The following is an 18,725-nucleotide window of genomic DNA, read 5'->3' on the forward strand; positions in this document are numbered from 1 at the left end:
TTAGAGGAGCTATGCAAATCATTGAATAAATCATTCAAACATATATAACAAATAATCCAATACAGTGTTATTATACCAGATGATTAAATGACACTGGATCCCAAAAATAAAAGGGGGCTGAAGATGCCAGGGGTATCAGACATGTGAATTCTGACTATAAATAGACCTGAGTTGTGTTGAAAAGATGCTGCTCTTTCTGAACATAAACACTGGTTTGTTATGGAAGATATTTTGGACTACCTCGTCTAAAAGAAAAGGAGGGCTAACTGCATGCATAGGTGCAATAATATTGTCTGACTGATGGACATATGCACGCACGTTGTGGTCCGTCTGTTCACAACACGTCTCACATATGAGCTTCCCCTTACACAGTCAACCTTTCACTCACTCTCTACTCTCTCACACAGGCTATAAATACAGACTCCTATTAGTCCAGTGTTACATTCTCCCACTCAACCCCCGCCCCTTTTTCTGTCTCTCACACACACCACAGAGCCAGAGAGCTGCAATGACGTATTGCTGGCCATCTCATTAGAAGATATCATAAAAAGCCTGTTGCCACAGCAACGGCTCCCTGTATTTCCATGGCAACCCGCCGCCATGTCAAAGTGGTGCATTCTCCCCCACTGAAGAAGGAGGAGACTAGAGAGCAATGCTGAACAGGAGGAGGATGTCTAGAGTTGGAACAGTCTGACCCCTGCTGGTCACATCTTGGTGCTGCTGCAGTATACATCCTGAAAGAATGAGGAAGATTCGGGTCTGAGGAACGTATCAAAATGTATTGCGGCGATGGCCAATGATAAATGAAGAAGTTGAAAGTCTAGTTATTAGTCACAGAGATGAACTCACAGGTATTAAGTCTGTCTGTCGCATTTTCTTGAGAATGCGAAGCACTGCGTCGTGCACCGTGACGAAAAGCCTGCTCTTTGGGATGGTGTCTGAGAAGAAAGCTGCAGTTTCCAGCTGCTCCACGACGCATGCTGATATTTGAAAACACACACACACAGAAGCATGAATGACAATGACTGGCCTTATGAATGCATGAGAGGCAACGCATCATGCCGTTACATAAATAAATACATATTATGAAAATGGTTAGACTCTGCCAGGGAACAATATGGCGCCACTAAGGCTGGGACCTTGACATTGGCATTCATTCTCTATTATCTAAAGCGTCAGTGTCTTGAGTCCGCATTAAGGACACTAACTCTATCTATGTTTTGTCTGGTGCGCCACTCACCTTGGCAGCCTGCGAGATAGATGTCCACATCAATCTCTCCAAAGTCCCTGAAGATCTGGGAGAAAGAGACAGACATATTGCTTAATGTTTGCTTTTGTCTTCTATTCTATTTTTTTAAAACATTTAGGTGAACACGCCTGCCCCTCTGTCTTCACGTATTTCATTCACTTTATTATCACTTTTGATTGCATCAATCATTTCAACACACACAGTTCCTGGCACACACGTACATTTTTCAATGTCTTCACAGTGACCGTGTCCACAAAACTGGTGGCCGTGACGTCCAAGATAATGCTGTGCGTGCGCGATCCGCAGGCCCCTCCGCTTTCCTCGTCACAGTCGGGCGATACCTGGGTGATGCTGTCATCGCCGTGGCAACCTGTGTCCGAATCTGAGTCCAACATGGCTGGGTCAGGTTGGAAAGCCACGTTTACTTGGCCTTTGCTGAGGTCATTATTGTAGATGTCTGTCAGGGCTACAGGTACAGGATTCCCCTGACTCTGTCCCTGCAGCCCTGTGGAGGTTTTCCCCTCACTCATCTCCCACTTCATCTTAGAGGATGTGCCATTGGACATGCGGCTGACTGCTTTTTCCTACCAAAATGTTGAAAGAGTGGAAATAACTATGAGAGATTTATCAGTTCATATATCCACTGGATTTTGGTGACTTGGAGGTGTCATTTAGAATACCATACTTGTTTCTTTGCCTCCTTTTTAGCTGTCCTTTTCACTTTCTCTTGTTTACGCTTCAACTTTGCGTCCCGTTTTTTCTTGGCCGTCAGCATCTTCCCAATTTCAATTCCACTCTGCACAGAAAGCCGAGCATGGCATTAAAGGGAGAGAAGAGAAAGTGAGACGAGTGAGAGAGATAATGAAAGCAATTAAGTGCACTGTTGGCAGCGGACAGGGATTACATGTTGTAATCAAATTCAAGCCCACACGCAAACACGCGTCCACATTCATGGACGTGCATACACACACACACACACACACACACACACCTTGTCCTGTAGGGCCTCCAAGTACATCTCAGCGTTTGTATAGAAGATAGTTGTAGATGTACGGAATATTTTAATTCCTGGAATCTCTTTAGCCTGCAGGGACACATTATGAGGGAGAAGAGTTCAGAAAATCCTCTCTTGATTGCACGTTCTACCTCTCCTGGGTATTGAATAACTAAATGGAAAATCAGTGAATATCTCTTTACAATCCGATACCTGTCCCGGCTGTCCGTTCTGTGTGTGCGCTGATAAATATCCATTGTTAATACACAGCCTAGGCTCTGTAAATGGATATGTTGCAAGCTACGGTGAGCCCCCTCTTTTTACATACCATTTTACAGAGCCTAGGCTGTGTATTAACATCAGATATTTTTTTCAGCACACACACAGTAGGCCTACAGACAGGTAGCAGATGGTGAGGACATTTTGAGAAAAAGTGATTCTGACAACATTAGTATAGCTGACTCCACCTTTAAAGAATGCAAGTTGGTTAACCTTATCCTCAGGGTTTTCCTGTAAACGGTCAGTTTACTCAAATTTCATGGGGGGGGAAGCATATTTTTGAATGCAGAGATAGTGTTTCTATTGATATCAGTCTTGTATCAGTAAAATGCTCTTACCTCTTTGTAGGTTTCTGTGTCCAGATACAGTTCAGTGCCTGACACGTGGCCCAAGATAGAGTACCGGGGTCTGAAGGATATTAAAACGTCTTTATAAGTAATAAGTGATTGCCTTGCGGCTCTGTTAAAATCTCTTGGAATGTGTGTGTGTTATGCATCAATAAATATCAATAAGTGCTGTGTAGTTACAGTTGCCCTCTGAAGATGACAGTGAGCATGGAAAAGCCGACGGAGACAGCCAAACCCAGGTCCAGGTTGAGCAGGATGGTGCTTGTGAATGTTACCAGCCACACCAGCTAAAGGGCAGCAGAAACACGAACAGTTAAGCAGGATTCAGGGTGCACACTGTATTTACAGTTTTTTTCGATTGCTAGCCCACAGTGGGCACAACTGTAGCTCAATGTGCAAAACTCTAACTACAGTCTGCACTACCAACATTCACTGGAGCTGAACAGTTCACTTCACCTGCAAAACAGGTTCAGTGCAGCACTATGACACTATGAACCAGCCTCATTGAGATAACACACACTGTCACTCAGAACATGCTCCGAGTACAAACACTAGCATCAAACCCCAATACACAAATTACAAACTTTTAATCTTTACAGTTTGAATAATGTTAGTTATTTCACACAAATTAAGTAATATTTTATTTGATGAAAGGGTTAAATTCTTTCACATGACATTGTATATTTTATAACATACCAGTTTTTTTAGGAAAACAAAAATAAATTAAAATCTGAATTTTGCTTCAATAGATACACATTTTGTATATTTTATTGAAAACATTTCCAAATGTAGTATTTATCTGTGTAAATATTCTATAATACAGAAATCAATTCCTGTAATGTTGTCATTTACTGTAAGGATGCAACTCTAAGCTGTTTGTTTGCTGGAAATTTCGTATTACAGATGCAACTTTAGATTTTTGCAGATTGGGTTGCACTCTCAACCCTGCCTCTCTCAATGAGAGACCATGATTCACAACAGGGTCTATCAGTGTAGCCCTTACTGTATTTCATCAGACATTACAGCTCTATGTCTTCTAGGTCTTCCTCCACACATCCACACTCTCACTGCCACTCTTCTCCCTCCAACAACTCTCTTCATTGGTCAATTTCCAAAAAATATATATTTTTGAGCTTTCCCTTTATACTGTATATATGTTCACTAACAAGTCTAAAACAAGACATCTTAGTGTTTCAGTTGAAATTGCAATCTGCAGTGTTTGAAATGCACTAGGCATTCATTCTGTTTTGAATGTGTGGTTTACAGTTGTGGCAGCAGTGTGTTAGCATTTGAAAAAAGTGCTGGAAATCCACAGTGTTGTGCAGGCTGTGGTTAAGCCATGAGATAGGTGTGTAGAGTTTTGAAAATTCTGTTTAATCAATGAAAAACGAGCTACAGTTTGGTCCGAATGAACCGCTGCTCTGCATACTGTTGTTAGAGTTTTGCACATGTTGCTCCAGTTGTGTCCACTGTGGTTTAGCAATCGAAAAAAACTGTGACTGAGCAGAATAACACTCGGAGGAGGAGTTTGTCATACCAAGTCAACCTTGTTGGTCTTCCACAGCAAAGGCACGTCCATGAACTGTTTAAACATCCCTTTCAAATTCGCAAACACTATTGTGGATAGGACAGCCTGAGGAACACACACACACACACACACACACACACACACACACACACACACACACACACACACACACACACACACACACATATACCCCACAGTCTTATGCTTTTTTTTATTTAAATTTTCTGCCAAGAGAGATACATACTAATCGTTAGACAGATATGGTAGTGGATGGAGAGAGTTACCTTGGGAAGATCTTCAAAAAGAGCACCTATTTTTAAAATCGTGACCAGCACAATGACGGACGAAAACAGTCCCGCAACCTGACAAAACACACACACACACACACACACACACACACACACACACACACACACACACACACACACACACACACACACACACACACACACACACACACACACACACACACACACACACACACACACACACACACACACACACACACACACACACATTACAATACATGGCATCAAGGTGACTGTAAGATTAAGATGTAATCAAAGGTATCTGCACATATGTCTATGTGTGTGATTACTTGTGTCTTGCATCCCGTGCTCTCCTGGATGAGGCTGCGAGACAAAGAGGAAGTCACAGAGTAACACTGAAAAAAGCCACCAACAGTGTTGCTAAGACCCAAAGCAACCAGCTCCTGGAAATAGAAAGAAATACACAACATTTCAAATCAAAAGTAAAAACTCAACACATTTAAGTAGAGAAAAAACGGATTACCTTTGATACTGATGCTGATATTTGATGCTATTTATATACGTAACCTTTCGCTCGATAACATCCTTTACTCCTTAATAACTTTACGGCCATATCAACACGTCAGTGCCACGCTGATGCCAAGATGCTGTGCCAAGCACCATTAAGACACACTTGATTGCTTGAAGCCTGTTGGCATTAATGATTTAACAGGCCAACTCTGGGAGGCTGTGAGTGCTTTCAACCTCCCAGAGCACCATGAGCCCAGTCACATGCCTCTGCAAGTGACTGTGGGAACAAGCCTGTGTGCTATAGACAAGATTAAGAGATTAAATGAGAATTCTGTTCATCTACATATCCTAAAGAATAGCAGAAAAAAGTACAAATTGTTAGAGGTGTATATGTGTGTGTATCTATTTTACATGTTTCTAATAAAGTGATGAAATGAGCTGATCTATTAGCAAAGGGAAGACAGTGCAGTTTGAGCCCAGGCCGTGGTTTGGCATAAACAATGAATAATTGGATGAGAATGAATGAGAGAATGTCTCCATGACAGAGAGAGTGACACATGTTCTTCTCTTTTATCTGTAATCCAATGTATACCTGCATTTGCATTTCATTTGAAAGACCTCATCTAATCATTTTTCTCCAGATGCTAAAAACAAGTAACACACGAAAAACATGATCACAATCTTGAGATGAATGCTAGAGGGCTTTGTGGCATGATGGTACGCACAGGCGGAAGTTGCACTTGTATAATAACTGGCTAAAACGGCTGTTTGGCCAACTCGTTAAGTGGTTTGAGGGATCCCATTTCTGCCTGTCATTACTAACAGCTATAAACCAGATGCTGATAATGCAGATAGATTGGTTTGGATATGAGGAGTATGGAGAAAGAAGAGAAATAGCTTTTCCCAAATCATTCAAATATGCAATATTTGCAAACAACACTGTTGAAACGCAGCACCACACTTAGTAAAACAGTTGATTTAGGGATTATAATGACATAAAAAAAAACATCTCATGGCTGCAATCTGAACCTGAGATGAAAGAATGTGTTGCTTTTGCCATTCACAGCAATTCACAGATGTGACAATCAACACCAACTGTGAGCAAGCAGAGATTAAAGTCCAATGTTAGGCCAAAGATACCAAACAATGACTCTCACCTGGTTGCTATCCACCTTGTAGCCATGTTTGAGTGCGAATGTTTTGCCCAGAGAAATGTTGATGGCATAGCCCACAATGGCAATTGCGAAAGCGTCACCTATCACCTGGGGGAACCAACTGAAGTCTGGAGCACGAGGGGCGACGAGGCTGGAGGAGCAAGGGGACAAGATAAATGTTTATTTAATTTCGCCTTGTACAGCACATCCAGTCCTGACACACAGGCCTATCTTTAAACAGCTGAGGGCATTAGTACCGCCTACAGTTTCCCAAGCTCACATTTTTAAAAAGACAACTCTTGATATTATTGTAGTGATGTTAATAATAATAATAATGGATTGGATTTATATAGCGCTTTTCAAGGCACTCAAAGCGCTTTACAGGGTTCCAGGTTCCATTCGTTCACACACAGTCATACCGGTGGTGGTAAACTACGATAGTAGCCACAGCTGCCCTGGGGCACACTGACGGAAGCGAGGCTGCTATTCCGCGCCATCGGCCCCTCCGACCACCACCTCAAACACACAGCAATCATACACATTCACTCAAGGCACGGTGAAGGTGGGTGAAGTGTCTTGCCCAAGGACACAACAACCATGACACAAGTGGCCAGGCAGGGATCAAACCACCAACCCTTGGATCGTTGGCCAACCCACTTAACCACCTGAGCCACTTAAAAGCTTCTATTCTCAAACGGCTTGCTCGACTTGAATTCTAAACTCCATTAGCAAGTGTGACCTCAAATTGCCCCAACCTTCACTATAAACAGAAAAAGACCAGTATCAGAATCTTATGAATATAAAAAAGCTGTTGGTGACATAAAAAAATAAGGGCAAATGCAAGAAAAACTCGGATTAGCTTATATCACAATTATCTGCTGTTATATCCTATGTTTACACATCCCCGATTCAGGCGGCAGGCCTTATGGATATTTCCATCACAGGAGCTTTCTCAGGGACAAAACCCTCTTAGAAACTCACATGAGCACACACACACACACACACACACACACACACACACACACACACAATGACCCTGTTTGTTTGTGGGGTGTGCAACTTAGTGTGCCTTATCAACTCAACTAGGAAATGTGGAACTTCTGTGTCTGCAGTCTTGTAAACAGTCTTGTGCAACAACAGCTGTCCTGGATCACCCCCTCACTGTCACTTTCAGTTTGGTCCACACACGCACACACACACACACACACACACACACACACACACACACACACACACACACACACACACACACACACACACACACACACACACACACACACTTCAGAGATTAACTCACCCACTGGGAATCTCTCCAACCACATCAATGCTGTATTCACTCGGAAGTCCGCAGAAGTGGCTGATGACTGTCGCCCCTATGATCTGTTAAAAATTAGTCCCGTTTAGTATGTAGGGTAAATCATTCGCTTACAGTTCCTTGTTTTGACAAGGGTTAAACAAGGTTAAAAGTTCATTGTTTTCCTATGAGCACTGTGCACCAGATGCCCCCTGCTGGACAAATAAATGAACACACCTGTATGAGTTTTAAAAAATATAAAAGAGAAGGAAGAGCCAAACAGGAGGACTTACCACTATGAGTTCTATAGGGATGGGCAGGGGCAGCTTCTGTTTGTAGCATTCACTGATTTCTTTGACCGCAATGAGAACAGCGAGCGCCACCAGGCTGACCACCAGCTCTGGTATCTTTGTCTGAGGCAGCAGCCCACAAATATTTAACAGAGTCTTTGGGGAAAGGAGGAGAGAAAGACGGAACAGAGGGAGAATGTTGGATATCCAGTTGATTGACGCACTGTATGTCTACTTCAGATTTGTTACAAAAGATTTGTTACAAAATACCGCTTCGTGAAAACACCCACAATCCAACAAAACACCTGGTCATATTGGGTGAATGTCACTTTCAAAGTAAAATTGACATCGACCCCAAAGTAAAGTTATTCTCCTTTTTTTTACATTACATCATGGTAAAACATGTTGTGCAGGCGTTGAAGCTCCTGCCACTGTACACTCACACCCGCAATTTTACTGATGTTGCCTGATTGGGCCTTTTCTGAGGAGATTGTTGGTGCTTTTGAATTGTGCTTTACTGACATCCCCCTTGCACTCCTGTTAGTGGGTGAAACAACTTACAGTATATCTTCATATGTTACCAAATAGTGTGCTCTGCATAGTGCCACCCAACTTCAATCTTAACTCTAATCTTAGAACAAGACTTGATTCAGGGGTCCTGGTTCTTTCCAAAGAGACAAATGATGTCTCATTTGTTTAACCCATACAAAGTCCGGGCATGTAAAAGTGTGCAAATAACACATTACTTTTTGCAATGTTATTTGCACATCTTATCCTCCTTTTTTTCTCCTTTTTAATATATTAACCAAACAAGATCCATTTAGTTAATCAGTGAGCTCGAGAGGTGCTGGCAGTCATATTATGTTACCTTTGGACAGAGCAAGGAGAGCTGCTTCCCTCTGTTTTCAGTGGTTGTGCTATGCTAACAAGAAGCTTCATCCCCGAATACAATAAATTACTTAATAACTATACTTATTAGGATTTTCACGTTACTCAAACTAGGAACACAAGGTGGACACTTCTGACAGGCCCAACCAGAACATTATAAGCTTCACCAAACATGTACTGCAGAGCTAATAATATGCTATCTGAACGTTGCTCACTAGCAGAGGGAGCGTGTCTATGTTCCCTCAGCTCTGTTTTCCCTCAGATTAAAACAAAAATTAAGAGGGCGCCTTTAGCTCAGTTGGTAGGGCTTCCCCCCCATGGGCCTCGGCCAGCAGCGGATCCGGGTTCGATTCCTGCCCGCGGTCTATTTCTGCATGTCACTCCCCTCTCTGTCTCTACACTATCAATAAAAAGCATAGAAATGCCAAAAAATATGTCTTTAAAACAAAAATTAATTCCATCTGCTTTATAAGCCTTTTTTTAAAAGAAAAATTATCCTGCAAGAAAAACAACAACAACAAAACACATTATGTGCATAACGGAAGGGCCAGTCCTGATGCTGGGGGAATGTAGGCCTGAGGGACCATATAATAATAGGGATGATCGCTCCAGCTGTAAGTCCATCATTCTATCTGTTGTCAGAATACAAATTGTGGAATTGTGAAATGCATCATAGACTCACATAAATTAGGGAGAGAGGACCAGTGAAGCGATCTGGCTCGACTCCAAACAGGTACTTGAGCTGTGAGACGCACACATGACAGGCTGATCCTGTAGTGTAGCCGCGGATCAGGGGCTCAGAGAGGTAGGTGACCACGAAACCGAACTTCACCACACCCAACAGCAGCTTAGAATGGAACAGGAGCAAGAGAGAAAGAGGGTTGGACAAAAGTTAGGAAATATGACTTAAACGGATCCTTTAGTACTTCAGTGCAGTCACTTCATTGTTTGAATTTGGTCTTAACAGACACTCAAACAAACCTGGAAGATTCCCGTCAATACTGTAAGGGTACATGCAATCTGTACTCGGACTTCATCCTGTTTATCTTTGTCCAATGTTCCATTAGTGACATTTCCCACAAATTCGCTGTTGGGTGCCAGCCTCTCCGTCACACTCCCTATCATGATGCTGATCACAGCAAACGTACCTGAACATAAAGCATACAGTATGTGCATGTAAGACACAAAACCATGTACAAAGACCATAGATAGTAAATAATGACAAAGACACAAGGACGGATGAGTTGAGTGATGTTCTTTCATTCCTTTTCACACACACACACACACACACACACACACACACACACACACACACACACACACACACACACACACACACACACACACACACACACACACACACACACACACACACTTTTCTCACTCACCTATTGAGATGTGTCTTGAAGTACCAAAGATGAAGTAGACCAGTACCGGGTAGAGGGAGGAGTAAAGGCCATATATTGGGCGTAAGGAAGCCAAAAGAGCATATGCCATGCCTGGTAAAATAAAGATAGAAAATGTAAAAAGGTAGGCTCAGTCTCTTATCCAAATGGATGGATGGATACAAATTCTGCTGTTTAAAACAATTGAGGAAATAAAATTGCTAGACTAGAAGATTGATACCACTCTCTTCTATGTGGGTTGATTGTGAATGAGACAAGGGGAAGGAAGGAGACAGTTAGCTTGGCTTAGCATATAGACTAGAAGCACATGGAAACAGCTAGCTTTGGCTTTTAAAAAAAAAAAGTAACAAAGTCTGCCTTTAACCTCCTCTAAGGTTTAGTAATTAACATTATATCCTGTTTGTTTAGTCTCTGCAAAACGTGAAGCAACACATTAATAAATCAGCAAAGACTCCAATAGATAACAGTTAAGAACGTTTTTACACTTTGGTTTCAAAAAAATTAATTAAATAAAAAAGATAGTCTATAGAGTGTTAATTGGTGATCTTTAAAGATGCTGGTAGGTAGATTCAGTTACATTTGGCAGGCTAGCTGTTACCCTGTGTTTCCAGTTATGCTAAGCTTAGCTAACCCTCTCCTTTCATGAGCATCATATTGAAGTGTGGTAGCAGATTTTGCATATGATATATCTCTAGACTCAGATATTGGAATGCTTACTTAGCCATTGTTTTATATAGACTTATAAGTGTAATTGGATATACTGCATGTTTGTTTGTGACTGAAACTGAGATGTAGATTGCCCAACGACCACTCGGACAGCCACGCCTATGTTTAACTTATTCACAATTACTCCTATTGTCCTATGCCCAAACTCCTCCCATGGTTAAGTAGGTACATTAGAACTGTCTGCCTCTCTACCTGTCTCCCCTTCGAACCATTGTTGGACGCCTCCCCCCCTGGGGGGCAGAGTTTCCTTAAATACATGACGTTTTAAGGAAGAATTCGTCACTCCTTGTAACATACCCACGTGTGTTGGAACTTGTGACCTCTCCGCGGAGATCCTTGCTGTATGATTGAATAAAACCTATTGCTACTATTAACGTATCACTGTTGCTTAATTTTCCCATTACAGAAGATACAAACATGCGATATAAATGTGTTGTCTAATAATCTTCTCTTGTGGTATTTCCCATCATTTCCAACTTTACAACTTTAAAAGAATATGGGGAAAGTGACAAGTTGAGAGGTGGTATGTGTGTACGCTCCCTCCACTCCCTCCACTACACATTCATATACAGACCCTGTGGCAGGTGCATGATGCCAACACTGGCGCCAGAGATCATGTCCCCAATGATATTTTCTCTGAAGGAGTAATGAGGCAGCCAGCTGAGAACAGGGATCCAGCACAGCAACGTGTGCTTCAGCCTGGGCACCGAGCATCTGCAACAGGCAACCCCAAAAATATACAACATTCATATCAGTTAGCACAGGGAGGAAGGAAGTGTGCACCAGCTCAAAAAAACAATATGATAATCTTTTAATTCAAGTGTAAGGAAATTAAAATAATATGTTAATGTCTTTGCATTTTAATAATATTTTGATGATGAGTGATCACTGTAAACGGTAGAAAAAAGTTAGCATGCCTAAGTTATTCTACAATGAGGCTTGTGATTTTTAACAGCTGGTTGAGTTTTAATCAGATGGCCTTGTGAAGTGATGCATAACACCGCATGCATGTCAATGTGCTACTATTTACCTATGACGGAATTTAGCAGTGAGCTGAATTTTTAAATGTAGGTTTGCCTGCCTAAACACATATGTTATATATTTTCCAAGAAGAGTTTTAGCAACTTTTTAATTTGACATCAAGAGCAAAAACGTTTATCCTCCTCAGCTGGAATGTTACTGGATTGCCATTCATTAACTGGATTGGAAATATTTGGTCTTAAAATATGTCCTGTCTGTGTACTGGTTTTTGCCAATAATTACTTTTAAACGTCACATATTATGTGTTACAGGTTATTATGAAAGTTATTATATAACTGTGAACTTTGCTTATTTATTGGCATTACTTAACTCTGATAAAACAAATAGTCCTCACTGTTAAAAACAGGTAGCTAACTAACACCAACACTTATAAATCTGCACACACTCACAAACAAACAAGCAAACATACTGTACTTTCATATCCAAACACAAATGGACTTGTCTGTTGGTCACACCTGCCTCCCCACCTTCCTACCCTCTCCTCTATTTTTACCTCAGCGACTCCTTCACCCGTTCACCCAAAGTTGGTTTGGTGGACCACGTCCCTTTCTGTGCCACTTCATCCAGACATAACTCATCCAGAACCTTCCTCTGCACAAAATACTCCCCAACCAAACAGTCCTCCTCCTTTGAATCCATGTCCGTTAGTGACCAAACTCAGCTGTTACACTGTTGCACAACATAAGCCGAGCACAGTGTTGTGAGTGAAGTGAAGCCTTCTCACTGTTCTATACTGATTGACATTGCTTGGTTTGGGACTGTGGGAGTGACTGTTCCATTCCTGTCCATATAAGACAACAACCACCACCCCCCATGCTCTCGTTCTGCACAGACACACACACCTGAGGTAATGTGTGTGTGTGTGTGTGTGTGTGTGTGTGTGTGTGTGTGTGTGTGTGTGTGTGTGTGTGTGTGTGTGTGTGTGTGTGTGTGTGTGTGTGTGTGTGTGTGTGTGTTTTCTTTTTTCTGTGTCTGTCTGTGTTTTTTTTATTTGTGTTTGTTTTTGAATATCACTCTACAGTGATAAAAAACTGCAGCCAAAAAGATTAGGTTTGCGTGTATGTGTCAGACTGAATAAAACATCTTATCTTTATGGGAGCCCATTTGCCTCCTTTGAGCGATAAGGAGGCAATACTTTCATGTCAGCGGGAATTTGTGACATGGCGAAACTACCTTTTTTTCTAAGAAAATTCACATGAACTCAAAATAAGTATTTTGAAGACTGAAAGTCTTTTGTAAGTAAAACCCTTTTCCTTTACTTAATCAAATGGCACATTCCTCTTGCGCAAATAGAATAAAGTTACTGAACAGAATGAATGTTTCGTACACAAAAAATCTGAAACAGAACAAGGGTTGAAATAAGCTGTATCATACACAATATGCATATAATTCTCTCTATATACATTCTGTATATACGTAAGGCCTTATATCTAAGCCAATTGACCTTTGAACGAGGTAACCTTAGAAAATAAATTATTAACGCTCCTGACAGGGCTCCAACACATCTATTAGATGTTTATGGTGGGCTGTTTAACATGGGGTCTTTGTCTAATATACTTATATTATTGATTCTGGTTTATCTTGTTATGCAGTCTGTGATAAAAGGAGCTGAATATGCTCAAAGGTAGACAGAGGGGGAATGCAGGTTTAAACAGGAATTTTCTTTTTAAATCAGATAAGAGTCGGTATCCTGTTGAGACCAATAACTGTTTTTCTACAAGCGATTTAAAAATGATATTATTTATAGGCCTACATAGAGTTTACAACATTGCCACTTACTGAATTGAAGCTGGATGTATTTATAAAAAGCAGAACAGCTGTCCTGCAGGAGCAAACATTTATTTTATATTTTCAAAAGCATGTTGTTCAACTCCCACTGTAATTTTAAACCTGACATTTTTTCTTTCTTTAACCTTCTAGCATCACTATCTTCCTAGACTGCACCCTGCACTCTACATCAGTGATACATACTCGGCATGGCCTCGTTGTGATATCATTAATGTTTTACATTTAAAATGTTGTCTTCAGTATTTTATGTTTTTACTGACCGGATGAGGTTGAAGTCTAGACTAGACATTAAGTTGTAAAGTTGTATTTTATTTTATTTCATTTTATCCTTGTATGAGCCTGTTTTTTTCCTGGGTTATAGGTTTTGCAATGATCATTGACTTAACAAACATAATACTTAAAAGAACAACTGTAGGAAAACCTTCCTGTTTTGTTACTTAAATGATGCTAGTAGATTAGTGTTAAACATAAAAGGGGACTTTCTTGCAAACATTAACAATGCCCCTTGTCACATGTAAATGTATACTAGTGAAATCAGGAACCATTGTGATGACTTAGCACAGCTAAAAGCATAACGAGCATGAATTTAGAGAATATTCTACAATTTCATAATTTTTCATTTTCAGATCTTTGAAAAAGATTTTCTTAGAAATTCACTGCCCATTCTGTTTTTATTAATAATATATAATATTTGCTTTTCATCTTTAAACACTTACTCTAAATGCAGGGAATACTGTACCCACTAAAGAGGACAGGCACAAAAGCATAATAAAATAAACCAACATATGTGCTGCACGGGACACCGAACAGAATAAGTTAGCTGAAGAAAAAAAGATTAACAGTTATTTTGTGTTTGATGTGTCATTAACTGCATCAACATTGCCCCGCAGGAATTACTAGTTAACGAGCACACATGCCCAGTGTCAACAATAGTATGTCATTCTGAAACATTTAAAAGCACTTCCACTGTCTACATCTGCATGTATCCGCTTTGAATGGGTCTGACATCGAGAGAGTCTCTCAATACCTCAATCCTGGCATCTGGCTCTATGAGAAATGTGTGTTTAAATTCCATAAAGATAATAATTTCGCTAATTTGCAGCGAGAAATGGCTATTTATTCAGGGGGAAAAAACAGCTTCCCACATTTGAGCCGAAAGAGAGTCGAGCAGTTTTTCCTGTCAGTCTTGGATTATGGAGATGTGGTCTCTAGACATACTGATGCTTCCACTAGACTCTGTATGTCACTCAGGACTGAGATTCAAGGACTCATCATTGTATCGTGCACAATAAGGTCCCTGGCCGAGATGCGGGATAGGCACTGGCATGTCTTCATGTGTAAAGCTATTGTTGCAAATAGATTTGCCATCCTATTTCGGCTCATTATTGGTCTGGATCTCTTACATTTGAAACCCCATGAGTTAATGTGAGCACTTTCAAACTCAGGACATTTATATCAATTGATCAGTTGAACATTTTTTTATTGACTGATTTGACTTAATTTTTAGTTTTCTTAATGAATAATCTCAACATCATTGTCAATGATCTATCGAGATTAATGATAATTTGAATGAATGATTGAACTCTGTGTAACTTTCAACAATAGCATCGTATTGGCCCCTTGTTGTTTATAGGTAAATATTGATCAATCATTTAACTGCTGGTTGTGTGATAACCTGTTAAAGATACATTTTCTTAGGCTAAAAAGTCGGGTCTGGTTTTTTCAAAAGCTATTTTTGTATTTTAAAGCTTCGTATTTGTAGAAATGAGTGTAGTTGGGATGGGGGATAAATAATAATGCAAGAACAGGTTGACATACAGAGCAATCCAGCAAACCAACCTTATATACAGCACTTTTTAAAACAGATGTTAAAACGTGTTGTGCAGGAAAAAGGAGATAAAAGAGAAGGAGAAGAAAATGTTTAACAAGAGTAGACTTTGTAGCCAAGCTCATGGCCCAATGAGGCCTTGCTTTTTTCTTGATGCTATCGTAAGTGTCCATGCCTATGCTTAGAAAGTATTCTAACATGTAGATGTTTAACACATACTGTACAACAGAATGTTTACCACCTTGACCATCTTGGTTTAACATTACAACTCAAAGTCCTTAGGTCTTACAATACTATAGGTCAAGCTTGTGGTTTCTCTTGAGAAGTCAGACAATCACAACAAAGTTATTCGGATTCATCCCCTGGGGACTTTGCATAATTTTGGGGAAATATATTTTTATCAGACACACATTTCCATTCTTGAAGCAATACCGACCTATCAAGACTTAAGTGTTTAAGTTACATAAAAAAGTTATCAAATCAAGAAAAGGGTGAAAAAAAAGTATGCTTGGACCCAAAATAAATCCCTATTCAATTGAAAGTTGAACCAGATATACATGAAAATAAATACATGATAAATTGCCACACATTTTGGAGGGCATATTAATGTAATGTATTATTAAAATAAGTAAAAAGCAAACAACCATTTTTTTATTTTAACTCTTATTTTCTAAACATTTCACATATCAGCCTCTTTCATTTCATCAGCAATGCAGATTCTTGCTTTGTAAACTAAGACCGTCCTGAGGTACAAACTTGACCAAATCTCCTGATGAAGAGCTGGGAACTGAGCTGGTAGACACATGTAAGCAGGCACGTTTAACATGTGTACAAGCTCACATGCATCCTGACCAGGAGTCACTGATTAATCTGCACTGCCTGTAAACTCCAAGGACCAAATTGTTTTGAGCTGAGAGTTATATGGTTAGAAAACAATTAACCTGAAATAACCCTGATTTGAGATTTAAGATTTTCATAGAGTGATATCAGTTTGCAACTTCTAAGCCACCTTAAAGGTGCAGTGTGTAATATGACATCATCAAGAAAGTTCTACAAAGTTCTAGAATGCAACGCTCCCTGGGTAACCCCAACCCTTTTGAATAATAACAGAAGCTACAGTGGCCTTCAAGGACAAGAACAATTCTAAATGTTAAACAATGCACCTGATGACATTCCAACTATGACACTTTCAAGATGGCGGCACTAGGCCTTGGTCCAAAATATGCAGAAATATGGACATATATGAGACCCTTTCTAAGGAAAAAAATTATAATTCAAAAAAAAAAATTCAGCTATTATGAACTAAATTAAATGTATTTATGGATATTATAATTACTTTCTACAAAATCTGCTAGGAAATAAAACCCAAAATTCTACACACTGCAGGTTTAAATGTCAAAATGATAAGTGTTTTGTATTTGTTTTTATCTTCTCTCTTCCATGACATGCTACAATAGTGAATATGCATTTCATACGGATTATACAGACTGAAAATATTCCTTTTTTCCTCACTTGGAGAAAAAGAGTGGAAAATTGCACGCATCTCTGTACTATGGACAACCACTCCACATCACACTGTGTGCACCAAGCTCTGCAGCCCGGTCAGATACTGTACAAGCTGTCCAGAACCAATGAGCTGCCAAGCGATCACAAGACCTCGGCTCAAAGAAAAACATTTTGATCTATTTTTTGTTTATGTTATTTCAAATATTTCAATGCCCGGTACTAACGGGTCCCCGGCACATCGGGTCCACGGGCCGGCACTGGTCCGGGGTTAGGAAACGTTAATTTAGTCCATTGCCTCCAAACCTAGTGGTTGGGTCTCCAAAAGGTCTCAAGAATAACCTTAAAGGGCTGTGACATGATAAAATGGGTATGGAAGACAAAAATGGAAAATTCTGCTATATTATTTGTACTTTATTTTGTTTGTTTGTTGTAAGAAAATTTACCTTTTTTTTTACCCTGAACGAACACAACTGACCGACAATGTGCCCACTTCTGGGTGGGGGATAGATGTATCCTCCAAATGTGTTGGAGAATGAATCTGCATGTTTGCCGGGTACACAACATTCCGAGTAAAGAAGATGGGGACCCACAACAGAACCCAGAGGGAACCCCAATAGTGAGTCTACAATAGAAGATGAGGAGCATTTCTTGTGCATCTTTTTTTACAGAGTTGACAAGTAGAAGGCAGGGTGGGGGATTAAAGAGGATGTAGAAGAGGAATAATGTGTGTTAGTTGCAGCAGGAAGATTTAATTTTGGATTGAAATAAAGAGCTTTTAGCTGAACATAAAGAGGCAAGATTGAGATTGACAGGCAAGGTGGTCCTTAGGAAACTTTACCTTCAGCTGAAGGCAAAATATTTCAGTCAGCACAAAATGACTCAGACAATCACACAAGTCGGGCAAAGCTGCCTAGAGGTGAGAAGACAGAGAGGGTCCAGAGAAGATGAATTCATAGACACATTATTCTGCCTCTTGCCACCTTTCTCCTGAATGTCTGTTGATGTTACTGTTTAGGTCTAGATGTGCAGTCTGGTCTGTTGATCTGGCCTACAGTGGTCCTTTAACTAAAATATTTACTTACACTTTACATTATCTTCACAGTGTAAAATATATCTGATCGCTTACATCTGAAAAGCCTTCTTTTCTTTCAACATGTGTCAACAACCTGTAAATGTTATTGCTCTGATTCTTGCCGTTTCTAGATAAAATTGCCACTAAGAAAAAACGAATTACAAAGAGCAAGTACACTGTGCCCAGAGTAACCTGAACAGACCAACAGGACCACTAACACTTGCTGGTCTATTTTAAACCTATTTACCACTGAGCATGCTATTCCCCCCACTCACAGGCAGCAAATAGCACCGAACACAAGACAGGCCTGCCAGTAGACAAAAACCAAAAACAGTCTTAAAAATAGTCTAGAATATCAAAGATGATGTCATCTGAATTCAGAAACTTCTGAATCCCGGCCTCAGGAACTAGCTGGTACGATAGCAGATTATTATTATTTTTGCATGTGCTAAGCTTAAATCATGCTAACAAGCTACTGTTCATACTGTCTGTGCATGTCTGCCTGGAGTGAGGTGAACTGTGTATGTTTAGCCCACCCGTACAGAGAGTGTCATTA

General features: G+C 40.2%; 1 protein-coding gene across 1 annotated transcript; it reads right to left on the reverse strand.

Annotated features, from left to right (window-relative positions):
* Positions 1-704: 704 nt before the first annotated feature.
* On the reverse strand, positions 705-12,614 carry LOC307252878 (solute carrier family 26 member 6-like; the record flags this gene model as incomplete). The annotated part of the gene is made up of 19 exons (XM_080030702.1): positions 705-734; positions 850-980; positions 1,241-1,295; positions 1,471-1,833; positions 1,935-2,045; positions 2,241-2,333; positions 2,861-2,930; positions 3,050-3,156; positions 4,407-4,502; positions 4,682-4,759; positions 4,996-5,109; positions 6,334-6,481; positions 7,628-7,710; positions 7,918-8,070; positions 9,485-9,649; positions 9,784-9,950; positions 10,191-10,301; positions 11,509-11,648; positions 12,469-12,614. The coding sequence occupies 19 exons, from the start codon at positions 12,612-12,614 to the stop codon at positions 705-707; spliced, it is 2,361 nt and encodes a 786-aa protein (XP_079886828.1).
* Between the last annotated feature and the right edge of the window lie 6,111 nt (positions 12,615-18,725).

Source organism: Ammodytes marinus, assembly GCF_949987685.1.
Source record: "Ammodytes marinus genome assembly, chromosome: 7".
NCBI lineage: Eukaryota > Metazoa > Chordata > Actinopteri > Uranoscopiformes > Ammodytidae > Ammodytes > Ammodytes marinus.